The sequence below is a fragment of the Dipodomys merriami genome, unplaced genomic scaffold, assembly GCF_024711535.1.
Source record: "Dipodomys merriami isolate MVZ:Mamm:240054 unplaced genomic scaffold, mDipMer1.0.p SCAF_72, whole genome shotgun sequence".
Taxonomy (NCBI): domain Eukaryota; kingdom Metazoa; phylum Chordata; class Mammalia; order Rodentia; family Heteromyidae; genus Dipodomys; species Dipodomys merriami.
The window spans coordinates 3957820-3977638 of NW_027206313.1; the positions used below are offsets into that span (position 1 = coordinate 3957820).

General features: G+C 37.9%; 1 protein-coding gene across 1 annotated transcript in view; it reads left to right on the forward strand.

Annotated features, from left to right (window-relative positions):
• Nucleotides 1-19819, forward strand: part of LOC138818200 (sorting nexin-2) — a 42888-nt gene that overhangs the window by 840 nt on the left and 22229 nt on the right. The window contains exons 2-7 of the mRNA XM_070009170.1: nucleotides 11225-11342; nucleotides 11999-12162; nucleotides 13889-13955; nucleotides 14191-14234; nucleotides 15972-16113; nucleotides 19300-19378. Of these exons, the coding sequence (XP_069865271.1) occupies nucleotides 11225-11342; nucleotides 11999-12162; nucleotides 13889-13955; nucleotides 14191-14234; nucleotides 15972-16113; nucleotides 19300-19378 (614 nt within the window). The remainder of the gene's footprint in view (nucleotides 1-11224; nucleotides 11343-11998; nucleotides 12163-13888; nucleotides 13956-14190; nucleotides 14235-15971; nucleotides 16114-19299; nucleotides 19379-19819) is intronic.

A 19819-nucleotide genomic window follows, 5' to 3' on the forward strand; every position in this document is an offset into this window, starting at 1 on the left:
ACACCCTCTAGGAACTTAACTGTGTCGGGCCCGCCTCCGTCTCGTTCCCGTTCGGAAGGCTCTGCTTTGGGCCGGAGCCTGCACCTCGCAAACGGTATTTTAAGTGTGTGTCTCAGAATGTCAGCACATTCCCCCGGTGCTTTGCCTCGGTGCCACCCGGTTCCGTGCTTTGTTAAAGCTGCCCTGCTTAGTTCTGCACCGACTCAACTGGAACTTCAAATATCCATCATCCGAATTTCTTTTTATTTCGTGTTTGTGCTGGCTCCGGGACAGAGGATTGGATGGGGCCTAGGAACCTGCCCCTTACCTTTTTCACTCAAGCCCGATTCTCTGCCACTAACCCACAGCTCCCACTTCCTGCATTTGGGTGGTTAATTGGAGTTCAGAGCCTCAAGGACTTTTCCTGCCCCGGCTGGCTTCCAACCTAATAATGATCCTCATAGCTCAGCCTCCTGAGTAGTGAGGATTACGGTCATTAGCCACCCCATCGGGCCATTAGTTACCTGAAACGGCTAATTGTATGTGCTATGGTCCCAGCCTGACTTCCCCTCTCTGCATTACAGGTTCTTCCGCAGGCTGCGGATGGTACCTTGATCACCTTTCGTTCCTCACAAAATCTTAACACTTTTACACATAGTAAATGTATACCAGGCTGTCAAAACCAGCATCTCCTAAAAAATTAGTTTAAATTTCAGGGCTGGGAAGGTGGCTCAGTGGTAGAGCACTTGCCTTGCATGCATGAGGCCCTGGGTTCGATTCCTCAGCACCACATAAGCAAAAAGAAAAAAAAAAGCCGGAAGTGGTGCTGTGGCTCAGCAATCAGGCCCCACAACCGGACCCCCCCCAAAAAATTTTACAATATCTTTTTAAAGGTAGCCATATATTATAGTGTTACTTCAACATTATGAAAGAGTCTGCAGGATCCTGAAACCTGTATTCCCGTATTCTGTTTGGGAACTCAAAGGTTTCCAGCAGCAGAAAAGAACTAACTTGATAGCAGAGTGGAGGCTGGGTGCTGTGAGCATAAACACTCCTGTCTAATGGAAGTTGTCTAGGTTTGAGTAAACAGAACTGGTCTGTACTTCCCAAATGTGTGGGACTTTTTAGAAGTACAGTATTTGACCAGTTTTCCTGTGAAAGCCTGCAAATTTTGATTAGGAATATTTTAAATTTATCTTGGTTAATGTACTGTGAAAGTTGTAAAAATCATTGAATGTTCACCTGAATCCTTGTTTCATGGGCTCATTCAGGTTATTACAAGAAAGTAGGCCCAACACCAGTGGCTCACACCTGTAATACTCAGGAGGCTGAGATATGAGGATCAAGGTTGGAAGTCAGCCATGGGAGACAAGATTAACCAGCAAAAAAAAAAAAAAAAAAAAAAACAGAACTGAAGGTGTGTGTAGCTGAAGTGGTAAAGTGTCTGAAAAAGCTAAGAGATAGCACCTAGGCCCTGAGTTCAAGCCCCAGCAACAACAGAAAAAGGGAGAAAGATAGTACAGCTATAAATTTGTAGATTCAATTTATTTGCACTTTAACATATTTGTGGAAGGTTGTATAGCAGTATTTCTTAGTATACTGAAGCTGCTCTAAAGAAATGGGCTTTGAAGCTGCATTCTAGGACTCACACCTATAACCCTAGCTACTCAGGAGGCTGAGATCTGATTGTGGTTCCAAGCCAGCCTGGACAGGAAAGTCCATGAGACTTTTATTTCCAGTTAACTAGCAGAAAAAGGTGGGAATGGAACTGTGGCTCCATTTGAGTGAAAAAGCTCAGACGCTAAGTTCAAGTCCTAGAATGGGTACACGCACGCGCGTGTACACTCACACACAGGGCTTCAATTTGAGGGGAAGTGCTACTGAAGTTTGAACTTGTGGCCTCATACTCAGCTGGCTTCCTTAACTGGTATTCTACCACTTTAGCCATGTCTCCAGCTCTGCTTGTGGCTGGTGTTTGTTTTGTTCGCTTTTGATTTTTTTGAGGGGGCTGGTCTTTTTGGAGACAAAGTCTTGTGGACTTTTCTACTTTGGCTGGCTTTGAACCATGAGCCTCTAGATTTTACGTTCTTGAGTAGAATTGCTGGGTGACCCCCTGGTAGAATCCATGCAGATGCCTGTACTTCACTAAAACCTATATGGCCTAGGATTCAGGACCAAGATCCTGGTTAGGCCTTCCTGGTCTAGGACTGCAGTAATTTTCATTTGTTTGCCTGTGGTACCTAGAATCAAACCTAGGACCTACTACTTACTTGCATCCCTAGTGCTTTTCAAACTATATTTTTAAGTTTTCTAGAGATCTTATTGAAGTACAAATTTTGATTCTGAGCCGGGCGCTGGTGGCTCACACCTGTAATCCTAGCTACTCAGGAGGCTGAGATCTGAGGATCGCGGTTCAAAGCCAGCCCGGGCAGAAAAGACCGTGAGACTCCTATCTCCAATAAACCACCAGAAAACCAGAAGTGGCGCTGTAGCTCAAGTGGTAGAGGGCTCGCCTTGAGCTGAAGAGCTGAGGGACAGCGCCCAGGCCCAGAGTTCAGGCCCTACCACCGGACCAAAAAAAAAAAAAATTTTTTTTTGATTCTGTAGCTCTGGATTCAGATTTATACCGTATTAACAAGCTGTTCTGATACTGTTTCAGGTCTATAGACAACACTAGTTGGTAGGCCCTAAGTTATTCAATCTGCTTTAAATATCGCCTAAGAAAGACCCTAAACTTTAAATTGAAAGTAAGACATAAATCACCCAAGTAGGAGGAGAGCAAGGGACTTACGTAACTGTAACTCTTCTGTATATCATCTTTATAATAGCAATGAAGTATGAGATTTTAAGGTTCTATTGTTTGTGTAGAAAATTTTGAGGGTGATGCATTACCTTTCAAGATTAAAAAGTCACAAAAAGCTGTTTTCAGTAAATAAAAGCTATTTGAACCAGATACAGTGGTACATATCTGTAATCCAAGATATTGTTTCAAAAACAGCACCCTTTCACACCACAGAAACACTCCACACTCAAAACAGAACTGGACAACAAAATGTTTCACATTTCTACCATTGTTTCTATAGTGAGATTGAAAAAAAGAAAGTGGTGAGGGGCCAGGTTAGAGTCTGGGTGCAAAGGGAAGGAATTCGGCAAAACCTTGCTCTTCTTGGTATGTGAGAAGGTAAGGCTTCAAACTGCTCATGAATGCTACTTTTTCCTTAAATGGTGGAATCTTAAGCTTAAGGATGTTTGATCTTTAAGCACTGTTTAGCATGGAGTAATAGCACCTTCAGAAAGGAATGTCAGGACTTTATATACTTGTGTTTAAAACAGTTTTGTTGAGGTACTTTTCATATACCATATAAGTGATCCATCAATGTGTGCAGCCCAATTTTAGTGTATTCATAGATGTGTGCAACAGTCACTTTCGGGCAGTCTTAGAACATTTTCATAATCTGAGTATATGAAATACCACCATGAAATCCCTTTGTACAATTACATGTGTGTGTGTGTACATGCACGTGTGTGCATGCATACCAATACCAGGGCTTAAACTGACAGTCTTATGCTCTTGCTTAGCTTTTTTGCTCAGCACTATTCCACTTGAGCCATATCGCCAATGGTAAGAGGCCAGATTCAGGGCCAGCTTTTCCCTGGTTAATTGGAGATAACTGTCTCATAGGTTGGTCTACTCAGGCTGGCTTTAAACCACGATCCTCAGATCTCAGCCTCCCCCATATTTAGGATTATAAGCATGAGTCACTGGCACCCACCTGAATCGATTTTTTTTTTTCCAGTCCTGGGCTTGAACTCTGGGGCTGGGTGCTGTCCCTGAGCTTTTTTGCTTGAGCCACAGCTCCACTTCTAGCTTCTTATAGTTATTTGGAGATAAGAGTCTCACTGACTTTCCTGCTAAGCTGGCTTCAAACCACAATCCTTAGATCTCAGCCTCCAGAGTAGCTACTAAGACAGGCATGAGCTACTGGCACCTAGTTCAATTTTTTTTTTTACTGTTATTATAAAGGTTACAGTTATATAAGTCAGGTAAAGAGTACAATGTCCTAGACAATGTCACCCCTTCCCTCACTCCCCAATTTCTTTTTTTTTTTTTTTTAAAGAACAGCTCAGAAAAACCTTGTATTCTTCCCATGCCATCCCTCCCTTTCCCTAATGCCTCTGCCTCAACTAAAAAGCCAGGACTTTTTATTACAATAGAGTTCTCTGCTCTGGATTTTCTATGTATGGAATCATGTAAGTAGTCCCAAAAGATTTGATTTACTTGAGTGAATATTGAGTATTAGGTGGGTGTAGCAGCACAAACCTGTACTCCTAGCACTTGAGAGGATCTGGAGTTGGGAGTCAGCTTTATATAGTGAGATCCTATTTCCAGAAAGAAACAAGCAGTCCTTCAGTATTTACTCTGCCATACTGTTTAGATGTTGGCAGCAGTGCAAGTAGATGGGCACCATTGGCTCATGCCTGCATCAAGTCACCGGTGAATGTGTAATATTTAGCTAGAATATTAAGTTAGTGAACTGTACTTAAATTGGAGGGGCCAACAAGTAGAATAAAGTTTGCTTCTAAAGGCTCTTCTGAAGAATTGAGATGTTGAGATGTTTGGAGAAAATAACAGACAGAAGAGAGAAGATAAGTCTGAAGGAGGTGGTTAACATGAACAAAGGCACTCAAGTGGGAATAGCAGTTACTTAAAATGTGACATGTTGATAAGGGTTTTGGTTACAAACAGAAACATAAACTGTCTAGAACAATGTTCGGAAGCTCCTGTGAAGGACACAGCATAGGAATCAAGAGAGGTACCCAGGTACTTCTGTGTATGGAAATAATCTGCTCATGTATGCCACTTCTGGTAATGTCAGTTCTGAACACTAGTAGATGCTTGTGTATTTCTCAATTCTATCATCCTTGATGCTTTCCAGTGAGCTCTTTTGTCTTTACTTTGGACAATTACCATGTATAGTCTGTCACTGAACCTGCTCTGTTGTGTTATTAACTACTTTGAGAGCCAAAATAGAAATGTTGTTTTGCTGTTGGTAAACAAAATTATATTTTATTTCTTAATTGAGATAAGGTGAAATGGGGCAATAATAATAGAAAATGATGGATAAACGATTTGCAACTAAAATTAAAGCAGACTAGGGGACTAACTGAATTTTTTCTTTAGTCTGACCCGGTTAAAAATTAATACATTACTATTAAGGGTGATTTTGAGATGAACTATATGTGGACCAATTTTTGATACACAGCTAACTCTTTCTAGTAGTCCGATTATGGTATAGTAAAGATCAAACAATGGTTATAAAGATAGGAAATAGAACCGTCAGGATTCAGGATGAGGAAGTCAAAAGTGAGAGACAAATGTTTATATTTCCGTCAATTGTATATACCCATGTGTGCATGCATGTGCCTGTGTACACACGTGTGTATGTGCTGGTCAAGGGACTTGAACAGGCCTGAGTGCTGTTCATGAGCTTTTTTTTGCTCAAAGCTATCATTCTACTACGTAAGCCCAGCTCCACTTCTGTGTGTGTGTGTGTGTGTGTGTGTGTGTGTGTGTGTGTGTGATTAATTACAGATAAGGGTCTCACAGACGTGTGTGTGTGTGTGTGTGTGATTAATTAGAGATAAGGGTCTCACAGACTTGCCTGCCGGGGCTGGATTCTTACCTGCCCAGGCTGGCTTTGAACTCAGCCTCCTGAGTAGCTAGAATTGTAGCAGGAGCCACTAGTGTCCTATTCTCTATAATTAATTTTAAGTATTAAGAGTAGCAAAATAAGTTTTTTGAAGGTTGAGGCCAAAAGAGGCACTGAATGCAAGACATGAGAACTATAAACCATCATAAAGAATACTTTTCATGAGTCTGGTGGTACACATCTGTAATCTCAACTACTCAAGTGGCAGAGACAGGAGGGCATGAGCTTGAGACAGCTGACAAAGGGTCACAAAGACCTTATTTCAAAGACAGACTGGACTCTGGTAACTTACACCTGTCAGTCTAGCTAACTAGGAGACTGAGATCTGGAGAAACCTAGTTCAAAGCCAGGCCATGCAGAAAAGTTCATTAGATTCCATCTCTAATAGGTAGCAAAACTTTGGACATGAAGTATAGCTCAAGAGGTAGAGTGTCTGCTGTGATCAAGAAACCTGAGTGAGAGTTTGAAGATCTAGTTCCAGCCCTGGTACTGGCAAAATGAGACAAACTCCCAAAAGTCTGGAGGTGAAGTTTAAATGAAAGAACGTTTATCTATCTTTCATGTGCAAGGGGCAGTGGAGGATATGGGTGGAGAGCGTTGTTGATATACAAACATATATTAATATAGAGATGAAATTCTGTAGAAATTGTAAATACAAAAATCTTCATGGTGACTCATTTGATGGAAGTAGACTAGCATAAGAAATACACCTTTTGGGAACATGGAATGAACAAGTTGACTACTAAAACTGAAATGTTTTTAATTGCTGTCAGAAAAGTACGATGTATGTCATAGAAAGTTACTCCAGGGGTTGTGTCTATACAGTTAGAGCAGATGAAACAGCATCACTCTAAAATGCTGAGAAACTTTCAAATGAGCAAATTGAAGGGTTACTTTATCTTTCAAGCAGATAGGACATAGTAAGTAGTACATGAATATTAATGCTAAATAAATTTTAAAGTGTCAGTAATTGAATCTAATAACTATAATTCCATATTCTTTTTCTTTCTTTTTTCAGTGCCATTTTGGGTCTTGAACTTAAAGCCTGGTCATCATCCCTAGCTGCTTTTGCTCAAGGCTAGCACTCTACCATTTGAGACATAGCTCTACTTTGGCTTTTTTTGAGTATTTTTGTTGGACATAATCATGGACTTTCCTCAGTCTTCTGAGAGGCTAGGATTGTAGGTCTGAGCCACAAGCAACCAGCTAAATGTGTGGCTGTATTACTCTTTTCATTCTTTTTTCAGTGCCAGTCTGGGCTTGTGTTCAGGGCCTGGGCACTATAATTCCATGTTCTTACAAGAGAAGGGGATAGGCAAAGAGAAATGGCTGCTTGGAATCAGGTTGTTGGAAAAAGCAGAGACAAGATCTAAAACTCTTGATTTTTCCAGATTTAAGTAAATTCACTGATTTTTCCATCCTCTTTGAAGTGGCTAAAGTGTAGATTCTTTGGTTTGCTTTAATTTAACTCTGTCTTTTAAAATTTCTGTCTCGTGTTATATGTACATAGTGTTGCCCTTAGTTGTCTAGACTCAAACTTGTGATCCTCCTGCCTCAGCCTCCCAAGTAGCTGGGATTGCAAGCATGTACTACCATGCCTGGTTTATGAAGCTTTTTGACTCATATCTTTCTAATCATCCTTAGTATTGGTTTATGAAGCTTTTTAACTCATATCTTTCTAATCATCCTTACTATTGTTTTTCTAGATTAATAGTTCGCTAATCTGCCTTAATTCTCACACATTTGATCTCCCCTATTTTAATCACACTGGTCCTAGAATATTCTAAATAATAGCCTAAAAAGCTTTCCTGACACTTTCACAATTAAGTCTATACTTTAGCATGTGATAAGACTTTACCATTGAGACACTTGTAATTCTTTAAGTCAGCTCTTGGAAAATAAAGATACAAATTTTTAAAAGTTAAAATAACCACATGCAACCCACTGTCTAACAGTTTTTCTGCCGCTTTTCTCTTGTGAGGGAGTGGATCTCTGTGTTTAGGGGAGGCTGGACTCAAATTCGTGTCAGCCTCCCAAATTGGGGATTACAGGCATATACCTCAGGCTTGACTTCTCACTTTTGTAGCATACATCTTTTTAGATGAAAAAATGAGAATTAATTTGACAAATGCACTACTGGCCTTTTCTCATTTAACCTTAAAGTGTAAGCATTTTCCTATGAAGCATTTCCTATGTACACATTTCTTCATGTATCGTAATAGAACTTAATTTTGAAACTGTTCCTCTGCTAAATAAGTAGGGTTTTTTTTTTTAGTGTAATTAATAAATATACTTAACTTTTGGTCCATATCCAGGCTAGTTCCTTGACAGAATTATGTCTTTTTTTTTTACATATATTTCTCTGTTTTTTACTAAGGTTTAGTATATGTATCCTATTTGTGTATTTTTTTTTCTTTGAAGAAAAATTGTTAGAACTACGAGACTCATCTAATTAGAATTAGATTTATTAGAATTATTAGGCTCATCTCAATTTGATAGAAAATATAGCTAGGAACAGTAATTGGTCAGATCATCAAAAACAGTCAAGTTTGTGATTGTGTGTGTCTTATTATACCTTAAGTGTTTTGGTTTAACTTTATATTTGCACTTAAAAAAAATTTTTTTTTGCCAGTCCTGGGGCTTGAATGCAGGGCCTGGACACTGTCCTTGAGCTTATTTTGCTCACAGCTAGCACTCTACCACTTGAGCCACAATGCCACTTCTGGCTTTTTCTGTTTATGTGGTACTGAGGAATTGAACCCAGGGCTTCATGCATGCTAGGCAAGCATGCTACTACTAAGCCACATTCCCAGCCCCAATACTTGCAATTTTTAAATGTCCAATATTGAAGTAATTTAAGATTTGTAGAGAAGTGACCAAAATCTTACAGGTATTTATGTACCTTTACCTAGCTAGTATCTTAGACAAAAGTAATAGAGTTATCTAACAGGAGATTAGTCTTGAGAAAGTGTCATTACTGTCCTCTTACTAAATCTGTAGATTTTCATTTTTATGTCCTTTATTAGTTTTTATTCAAGTTCTGTCTCGGTTACTACATAGCATTTAATTAAAGATTTGTATAGTATTTTCTCATTAGATTGAGTTTATATACATTTTGGTTCCTTTAATTTTTAACCTATTAGGCTAAATTATTATTCAGTATATGCATATAATTCTTTTATATTGTTATTGTAAAGGTGATGTGCAGAGGGTTACAGTTACATGTAAGTCAGGTAATGAGTACATTTCTTTCTGGGCAGTGTTACCCCTTCCCTCGCTAGTTCTTTTTTTTTTTTTTTTTTTGGATCTGGTCTTGGGGCCTGAACTCTAGGCCTAGGTGCTGTCCCTCAGCTCTTCAGCTCAAGGCTAGCACTCTACCACTTGAGCCACAGCGCCACTTCTGGCTTTTTTCTTTTTTGCTTATGTGGTGCCGAGGAATCGAACCCAGGGCCTCACTGAGCCACCTTCCCAGCCCTTTTTTTAAAATAAGTTTTTATTGCGAAAATACTGTTCAGAGGGGTTACAGTTACATGAGCAAGGTAATGAGTACACTTCTTGTCCTGCATTGTTGCTTCTTCCTTTGTTTTTCCCCTCCCATCCCACCTTCTCAACTATACCCCCCACCCCCGCCTAAATTGTAAAGTTTGTTTTTTCGACATAGCATCTTGTACATCTCATTGTTGCAATGAGTCAATCTGTATCCCTATTTTAAACATTTTGTTTTTTCCCTTCTCCCCAAATTAGACCAACATCAAATTCACTGAAAACGGGGTTATACCATGGGGGAGGGACATACAAAGCAACAAAAAAATCACATGGTACCATATAAATACTGGCAAAAAAAAAGATCTCAGGATCAATGGAATAGAATTGAAAACCCAGAAATGAACCCGCAGACCTATAGCCACCTAATCTTCAATAAGGGAGCTAAAAAAAAAATAGAATGGGAGAAAGACAGCCTCTTCAGTAAATAGTGCTGGCAAAACTGGTTAATCACCTGTAGAAGCTAGATCCTTATATACCCTGCACCAGAATCAACTCCAAATGGATCAGAGACCTCTTTTGCACTCCTCTTTCACACATACTGGTCCCCTTCTTCCCATATAGTCCCCTTCTACTTTCATATTGTTCTTTTTTATTTAATTCAACTACATATGAAGAATATATGCAGTATTTGTTAACAAGTGTTTTTTCATGTAACTACCAACTTTTTTCATGTGATGTTTCATTTTACTCATCTTTCTGCTATGTGTTTAAGATTTTTAAGTTTATAACAAAAGGTACAGTGGCAGTCACATTGACTTCATGTATAGCCCTGCACATGCGTAGCCTCCCCCATTTTCACTGTGTCCTACCCAGGTGGTACATGTGTGACCATTGTATTTTATTTCATTTTATTTTCGTTGGTTGTAGAACTTGAACTCAGGGCCTGACTGCTGACCCTGAGTTCTTTTGCTCAAGGTTAGCGTACTACCACTTTGAGCTACAGCACCACTTCTGGTTTTCTGGTGGTTAATTAGAGATAAGAATCTCATACTTTCTTGCCTGGGCTAGCTTCAAACCTTGATCCTCAGATCTTAGTTTCTTTGTAGCTAGGATTACAGGCATGAGCCACCAATGCCCACCTTGCATGACAATTTATGCATGTATATTGACATGATTATCACTCCAAATTCATAGTTTACATTATAGTCCACTTTTCATGTTTAAGTTTAAGACTTGGTTTTAACTGTTATAAGAAAATAAAAGCTGCACAACTGAGGTCTACTTCTTGTTCATTATGTTTAAGTACAAAATAATGTTTAGATTAACTGAAATGTAAAAGTTTGGAGGAAGGGCCTATTTTAATTTGAAACTCAGAAATCATAGAATAACTAATTCAACTGATAGTAATCTTTCTTATGGAAAAGCAGTGTTTTTGAACATTTTGCATATGCCAGGTACTTTCAAGATCGATTGAGTTTCGAAGACTATTGATGCTTGGAGACATCTCCTTCTGCAAGAAAAACAAGCATGATAATGGCAAAAACAAAAGCATTTATTCTTTAAAAACCAGGGAACTTGGGGCTGGGAAGGTGGCTCAGTGGTAGAGTGCTTGCCTTGCATGCATGAGGCCCTGGGTTCGTTTCCTCAGCACCACATAAGCAAAAAGCTGGAAGTGGCGCTGTGACTCAAGTGGTAGAGTGCTAGCCTTGAGCTGAAGAGCTGAGGGACAGCACCCAGGCCCAGAGTTCAGGCCCCACCACCAGACCCAAAAAAAAAAAAAAAAAAATCAGGGAACTTGATCTTATTTCAGTTCTGCTGTTCATGTTGGGTTTTGTTAATTTTAACTCAAGAGGACAGGTTAATACCCCTAAAGGGAAGATACTTAAAATTTTAAGTGATTTTTCTAAAAAAATAAAAGTGTGTTTGGGATTTATTCTTAACCATAAAGGAGGAAATATAAATAATGGTTATTTTCTTGTTAAGTGGATTTTCTATTTCTGTACTGTATTAGATACACATTCTAATCCAATATGTATGTTTTTTAATAGTCAAGTCCATCATCACCAGAACCAGCAAGTCTTCCTGCAGAAGACATTAGTGCAAACTCCAATGGTCCAAAACCTGCAGAAGCTGAACTAGATGATGATAGAGAAGATCTTTTTGCAGGTAATTGTCTATCTTTATTTTTCGGTAGTGACCAATCATAATAAATATTCTGTTAGAAGATACCATTTAAACCAAAAATTTTATGGTGGTGGCTCACACCTGTAATTGTAGCTACTCAGGAGGCTGAGATTGGAGGATCATGGTTTGAAGCCAGCTTAAGCAGTTAACTACTCAAAAACCAGAAGTAGTGCTGTGGCTCAAGTGGTAAAGCACTAGCCTTGAGCACAAAGAGGCTCAGGGACAGCTCCCAGGCCCTGGGTTCAAGCCCCACAACTGACAAAATCATCATCATCATCATCATCACAATGCTAGCCTGAATAAAATATTTCAAAGGTAAGTTATAAGTATAAGATACATAACAAATTTAAACACAAATGAATGTAGAAGTAGCTACATCTCTCCTAGTATAGAAAATCTCCAGTAGTATAATTAAGCTGATTTAATATGATTTTTTCCAAACTGACAAAGTTCCTAGTTGTTTTAAAGTTAAACAACTGAAAGATATGTGAAATTCTTTTGTAATAATAATGTTTAAATACATTGTTTTGATGTTTATTTCTGGATATTATTAAAAATGTTTTCGCATTTCATTAACTGCCAAATTGACTATTAGTTGTTTGAAATTTCCTTATCTAACTTGTTTAATTTGTGTCTAGAAGCCACAGAAGAAGTTTCTTTGGACAGCCCAGAAAGGGAACCCATTCTCTCCTCAGACGCATCTCCTGCAGTCACCCCTGTGACCCCTACTGCACTCATTACTCCTAGAATTGAATCAAAGAGTCTATCTGCTCCTGTGATCTTCGATAGATCCCGGGAAGAGGTACGAGAAAATGCTTGTATTCTAAGATTTATATGTAAGTAGCATTTATTTTTGTTCCTCATCTAGTGTCACTTTCCTGTTAGCTGTTCCTAATCAAAGCCATTCAGACATTTTAGGAAAAGAATATTACACTAAAAAAGTTGGGAGATAGAATGATGGATGGATGTAGTACTTGGGATAAAACTTGGGCCCTTGTACACACTAGGCAAGTATTGTATCACTCACCCAAATTTCCCATTTAACTTTAGCCTTTGTTTTTAAAAAGAAAGGCACTATTATCAGTTAATGATATGGTATTATAATTTTGCATTTTTTTTTAGTTTATGAAGAATTGAAGTTTATTTGGCTTATCATTCTGAAAGTGGCAGTAATTGATATTTATTATTATTGACTTTTTTGGACTTTCTTGCCTAGGCTAGCTTTGAATTGCAAGCTTCAGATCTCCCGAGTAGCTAGAATTACAGGCATGAGCCGATGGCTCCCAGAAGTAGCAGGAATTTATAATAAGATGCATTTGGGAAACAAAAATGTTTTAGGCCTATTTTAAAAGGAAAGCTAAATGTTAAAAAATCATTTATCTAAAATAATTTGTGGGCTGGGAAGGTGGCTCAGAGGTAGAGCAAGCGCTTGTCTTGCATGCATGAAGCCCTGGGTTCGATTCCTCAGCACCACATAAGCAAAAAGAAAAAAGCCGGAAGTAGTGCTGTGGCTCAAGTGGTAGAGCACTAGCCTTGAGCTGAAGAGCTGAGGGACAGAGCCAGGCCAGAGTTCAGGCCTGAAATAATTTGTACAGAATAGTTCACTAAATTGGCCACAATCAAGTAAATGACTACATACAAAAACATGAATAACCTCAAAATCATAATATTAACAGAAGCCAAATAGAGATGAATGATTCCATGGGATGAAACTTTAAAAAGAAGTAAAACTTGGGGTGGGAACATAGCTTAGTGGTAGAGTGCTTACCTAGCATGCATGAAGCCCTGGACTCAAATCCCCAGTACCACAAAAACAAAGTGGAAGTGGTGTGAGATGGCTCAAGTGGTAGGGTTCCAGCCTTGAGCTAAAGCAGCTGAGGGACAGTGTCCAGGCCCTGAGTTCAAGCCCAAGGACTGGCAAAAAAGAAAAAAAAAAGAGATTAAAACCAAGGAACATTGTTAGGAGTGGTATGTGAGGTCTAGAGGGCTTCGAAGCAGTAGAGCACCTTCTGGGATATAGTACTTGTTTCTTATTTGAGATGTGACCCATTTTGTGAAAGTTTATTTATCTGTACACTTCAAATTAATGCACTTTTCTGTAAGTATATCATGCTTCAAAAAAATTGGCTTAAAAAGTATGTAAGCAGGTTACCCCAGCGGTAGTGTATGCCTTATAATCCTAGCAATCAGACTGAAAAAGAAGGATCAGGAGTTTGAGGCCATTTGTGGTACAAAGACCCTCAAAAAATAAAAAGGAAAAAGTAAGGAGTTAAGCATTTTTCTATATATGAGAAATTCCAATATATTTTTTTTCTCTCCAAATGATCCTTATTTGTGTTTTGTTTACATAGTTGGCAAATGATAACACTTTTATTGTTTTTCAGAAATGGAATGTTAAGTGGCTTTTAATATTAGTTACTATGACAGTAACTCAAGTAGAAACATAGATGAAAAATTATTACTAGTAGTAATTGTGACAGTAATATAAATTGGAAATTTTAATACCAAAATTAAATATACTACTCTAGATTGAAGAAGAAGCAAATGGAGACATGTTTGATATAGAAATTGGTGTGTCAGATCCAGAAAAAGTTGGTGAGTTATTATTTATTATATTTTAAATTTTTTTACTCGTTTGCTAGATCTTGTTCTTTTTTTCTGACTAAGGACATAATTACAGTGTTAAAATAACACTTTATTTTTAAACATGCTGTTTTATTTATTTTTATTGTGCTAGGAACTTGGTACATGCTAGGCAAAGCCTTCTACCATGAGTTAAATACCAACCCAAGTATATGATTTTTCTATTGTTGCTTGACTTTTCTTATAGGTGATGGCATGAATGCTTACATGGCATACAGAGTAACAACAAAGGTGAGCCTTTTTTTTTTTTTTATTATTGTGAAAATACTGTACAGAGGGGTTACAATTACATGGGCAAGATAATCTATCGAGTACATTTCTTATCAAGCATTGTAGCCTCCTCCTTTGTTTCCCCTTCCCATCCCATCCTCTCCCGGCTCCCCATCCCCCCAATCTCCCCCCCCCCCCCTCCAAAGGTGAGCCTTTTTGTCACTATGTGGTAGAGAATATAGTCTTTAAGATGGAAGTGAGCCTAAAGGTTACTGTCTCATAAAGATTGCCAAGAAGTTCTTACCAAAAGTTGATTTGATAGAGTGTTTTGTGTGAGAGTTTGTAGGAAGAAAACTAATCTAGACTTGAGTGGTAGGCAAGGCTTCTTAGGGAAGAAGTTCTTTTAAGCCAGACGAAGATGAGAAAGGAATATGTAAAATTAAAATGTATGTAATATGTAAAATATGTAAAAAATAAAAATTTAAGAAAGCACTGGGCTTTCTAGAATCTCTAAGAAGTGGTTCATGACTGAATTGTTTGGCTGCGATCCTCCATGTGATATAATGAGCAGCCACATTGAGATACTTGATTTAGTCCTAAGCATTAAAGCTAGGGATATAAGAGTTGTGACACTATTAGAATTTTGTTTAGGATAATCTCTGTTCTCACTATGAAAATTGAAAGGTAGAAGAAGTAAAGGGCAAGATTACTGTACCAGCTAGGATGCCATTACAATTATTAGAGGATTGTAGGCCTTCAAATCTTAAAACAGAATCTACTATAGCAGTCCCTAGTTTGAAAGAAGTAATGCTTATAACCAAGGAAATGACTCTGGAAATGAGCAAAACAAATGGTTTCTTGAGGTATGTAGAAAGTAGAATCAAAAGGATTTGACTATAAGAAGTAAGGAAGAGAGGTGTTTAAGTTGCCAACTAGAGAAATTTTGAGTTGGTGGAGTAATTTGTGTAGAGACATGATGAGGTAGAATACAGCCTTACTGTGGTGGGCGGGCTCCATGCAAGCACCGGGGTATATAGTAGTGAACAAGATAAACAAATGCTTTTTGTCTTAGGGAACTCATGCTCAAGTGGAAGAAAATACAGTGAGTTTGAGGTGCCAGTGAGATTTAACTAGAGTAGTCCTGGAGTATTTAAAAATACTGTATTGAAATTTAGAAGGAGTTTTGGGCCATAAGATAAAAAGATTCAAGAATCGTTAATTGTCCTAGCTACCCCAGGACGCTGAGATCTTGAGGATTGAAGGTCAAAGCCAGCCCAGCAAGAAAGTTTGTGAGACTCTTTATTTCCATTTAACCACCAAAACGCTAGAAGTGGAGCTGTGGTTCAAATGTTAGAGCACTAACTAGTCTTGAGCACAAAAGCTCAGAAACAGAGCCCACACCCTGAGCTCAAGCTCTAGGACTGGCAGCACACACAAACACACATAAACTTAGACATCAGTGTAATTATGGCTGAGTGGATAAATCATTATTGTAGTTTTGGGTGAGGTAGGTCAAGGATAGAATAAAATAATATTTTCTGTTCTCTTAAAGTTCTTTTTTTTTTTAAAAAAAGGAAAAACCAATGAATTAGGGATTTTCAAATTTTGAAATCTGTATGCCTATATATATATCCTCTATATTCTTTTGCAAAGAAGAGCATTGTGTGTATGTATGGGTGTGTTGACAGTTAGGGAGAGCATTACCTTCTAGATAATTGCTTACTATTGAAAATCTGAATGCTTATTCTTCACTTGTAGACTTCCCTTTCCATGTTCAGTAAGAGTGAATTTTCAGTTAAAAGAAGATTCAGTGACTTTCTTGGTTTGCATAGCAAATTAGCAAGCAAGTATTTGCATGTCGGTTACATTGTGCCACCAGCTCCAGAAAAGAGTATAGTAGGTAAGCATAAGTTAAAAATAATTTTTGTTATTGTTACTAGTTTAATTTTAACTGCAAAAGTTTGTGGATTCCATAATTCACTCTTTCATAATGCCTAGAGATGGAGAATATAAACATTCTCTGTATGATAATTATGCATTCAGTTTTATTTTCTAATACATCAGACTCTGGGTATTGAATGTTGTAAACTGTAATTTTTAGGATCATTAGAACACCGTTTTACTGAATCCTTCCTAGGATAATGTTTGACAGCTTTGTGCATATACAAACTATTTCAAGTCCTCTCAATTTATTTCATACCTCAATGTTTCTGAAAATTCTAGGCCAGTCAGGGTTATAGATAGTAAGACTTACAAAAATCACAAAACAACAGATAAATTCCTACAGTTCTAAATAATAATAAAGGCTTAGTTAAAAAAAATGCAATCTGAGTTAGTGGCTCATGCCTCTAATCTTAGCTACTCAGGAAGCTAAGATCTGGGGATCATGGTTTGAAGCCATCCCAAGCAGATGAATTTTTGAGACTCTTACCTCCAATTAGCTATCAGAAAGCCAGAAGTAGAGCTTTGGCTCAAGTATTGGAGTGCCAAATATGAACAAAAAAGGTAACCAAGGGAGGAAAGCTTGGAGTTCAAGCTTTAGTACTTGGGGGAAAAAAAATTACAAAAGAAAAGGACTCTTCTTAATCTAACTGCCAAGACAACTGAAAACACCTGTTGTCTCTTAAAATTCAGTAGTATTTTTCCTAATCTTGTTTCGCTTTTCATTGTGATTATCTTGAAAAATACTTAAAACTTTAAATGCTAAAATGCTGAAAAGCATTTTTATTGGTATCGTTTATTTTTTTGAAACCTGGCATATTTAAATTAATTTTTTATATTTCTGGGTTTTTTAATTTATAAATCTAATCAAATTGTGCGTGTGTGCTACATGCACATGTATGTGTATGTGGTGTGCTGGGAGCCCAAACTCAAGGCCTTAAGCATGCTAGGCAAATGTTCTCTTGCTGACCTTATGTTCTTAATTTTATTGAAGACTCTAAAAGAGCTTTTGCTTTTGTGGGCTTTTAAGTTTTCATTCATTTATTAATAAACTTGTATTAAATAAAGTCCTGGTGAAAATAATTTTTGTAAGATAAAACATTTCCTAAGACTGGTTTTTCTGTTTTTGTTTATTTTATACATCTCTAATTTCTGGCTTAATAGAAGTTAACTGTTGAGTGTGATTATACATCTTTAATTGCAGCAGTCAAGAATTAGAGGAAGAAGGATGTTGGTTTGAGATCACTTAGGCTGTATATTGAGTTTCAGTTCAGCCTAAGCTACAGTGAGATCCTGTCTCAGACAAACAAAATTGGTCTCAATTTGTTGTAACATAGCATATCACATAATTTTTATAAACTCCCAGAGATTAAGAAAAAACATAGTAGCTTAATGTTGTTATGAAAAAGAGATCTTGTAGCTCCCATGAAAGGATACCTAAAAACGCCAGATGCTCTGAATACTCTGAACCACGGTTTAAGAACTGCTATCCAGGCATTGTAGTGTACCCCTGTTATCGCAGCACTAGGAGCTTGAAGCAGGAAATTAAGTATAGTCATCAATTTTCTTTCTCAAAATGTTATATTTTGTTAAACTACAAGTAGGTCATCTGTTAATTGTTCTACAACTTTTTTCTTTAGTTATTCTTCAGAGAAGATGTTGCATTTTTGCCAGGACTAGCTTCAGACCTCTGTCCTTCTAACTCCTGAATAACTGAGATCATGACCACCCTGCTGACTTTTTGCATGTATTGGGTTCAAATTCTGATTCTTTTGACCTCTGAATATCTGGGATTACAGACAGGTTACCACCATGCCTGGTCCTACATATTTATTTACCTATTTATTTATTGTGCTGATCCTAGGACTTGAACTCAGGGCCTGGTCAATATCCCTGAGCTTTTTTTCTCAAGACCAGCACTCTAGCACCCTACCATTTGAGCCATAGCTTCCCTTTTAGCTTTTTGGCAACTAACTGGAGATACGAATCTCAGGGACTTCCTGGCCAATCTGGCTTCAAACCAAGATCCTGAGATCTCAGCTTCTTGAGTAGCTAGGTTTTCAGTCACTGGATGTCAGCCCAGCCTTAATCCATGCTTTAAAAATTTGTCAGTCATGGGGCTTGAACTCAGGGTCTGGGTTTTGTCCCTGAGCTTTTGTGCTGAAGGCTATAGCATTCTACCACTTTGAGGTACAGCTCCAGTTGTAGTTTTTGGGTGGTTAATTGAAGATAAGGCTTACAACTTTCCTGCCCAAATTGGCTGTGAATCAGGAGCCTCAGATCTCAGCCTCCTGATTCACTAGGATGACAGCTATGAGCCAACACAGCATCCAGCAATTTTTTTAAAGGCTCTTTTTGAGATATCAGAAACATGTCATTTTCCCTTTCATTTAATGGCTCTTAATATATTCAGAGTTGAGCCTCCTTAGGAGGATCACTTGAGCCTTGTCATGCAAGGCCAGCCTGATCAACACAACAAGACGCTAGGTCAAAAACAAAACAAGCCTCATCCACAAAACAAATGAGTAAAACAGAACCTCAGCGGCCCAGCTGTGGTCATCAAAACGTGCTCTTGTAGCAGGGAAAGCGTTCAGCAGATTCATCAAGTATATTTTTATCTTTTTTTTGTCATCTTGAAAGTAAAGAACTTTAATTATTGCTTATAAAAAATGAAAATGTGAATTGAGCTTCAGATTGCTTATTCGGAAGTTCTGTTATAAGCACTGGATGTAAGAACATTGCAGCCAGGGATGAGGCCGGTGGTGAGACACTAAAGCGTGAGGCCTGCCTGTGACACTTTCAGGAGGGGATAGTTCTGAAATGTAAATACGTTTCACTTGCCAGAAATATAAAAGATGTAGATAAAGAGACTGATGTGAGCTTTTATATCAGTAACAATATGGGTCAAAAACTCCGCAAAACTCAAATTCTGCTTTATGTCATACTGTAGGGATTTATTTACAAAGAAGAGGATGAAATGTGACCCCTCAAAATGGTTTGTCCTTTAAGTAACAGTTAAAAACTTAGGAGATTTTTTTTAACAAGTTCAAGTTTGAAGTATGTATTTTAAACCCTGGAGAAATGATTATAATTATTTAATCATTTTAATCATTATAATCATGAATCTCTTTCAACTTCTTCAAAGGTATGACCAAGGTCAAAGTAGGTAAAGAAGATTCATCATCCACTGAGTTTGTAGAAAAACGGAGAGCAGCCCTTGAAAGGTAATTCTACATTCAATACTTTATTGTGTGTATGCTTTATTTCAGAAATATAAATCTAACTCATTATGTAACAACTATGTTTTATTCTTTAATTTTTTCAAAAAATCACTTAAACCACTTGCTTCAAAAACTTAATTTAAAAATTGCTTTTTTTGGCAACACAGTACTGTATTTGAATTGTTTTTATTAATCCTCATTAATAGTCTTAACAGGGCTGGGAAGTTTGGCTCAGTGGTAGAGCGCTTGCCTTGCATACATGAGGCCCTGGGTTCGATTCCTCAACACCACATAAGCAGGGGGGAAAAAAAGCCGGAAGTGGCGCTGTGGCTCAAGTGGTAGAGTGCTAGCCTTGAGCTGAAGAGCTGAGGGACAGTGCCCAGGCCCAGAGTTCAGGCCCCACAAACCGGACCAAAAAAAAAAAAAAATAGTCTTAACAAAGTA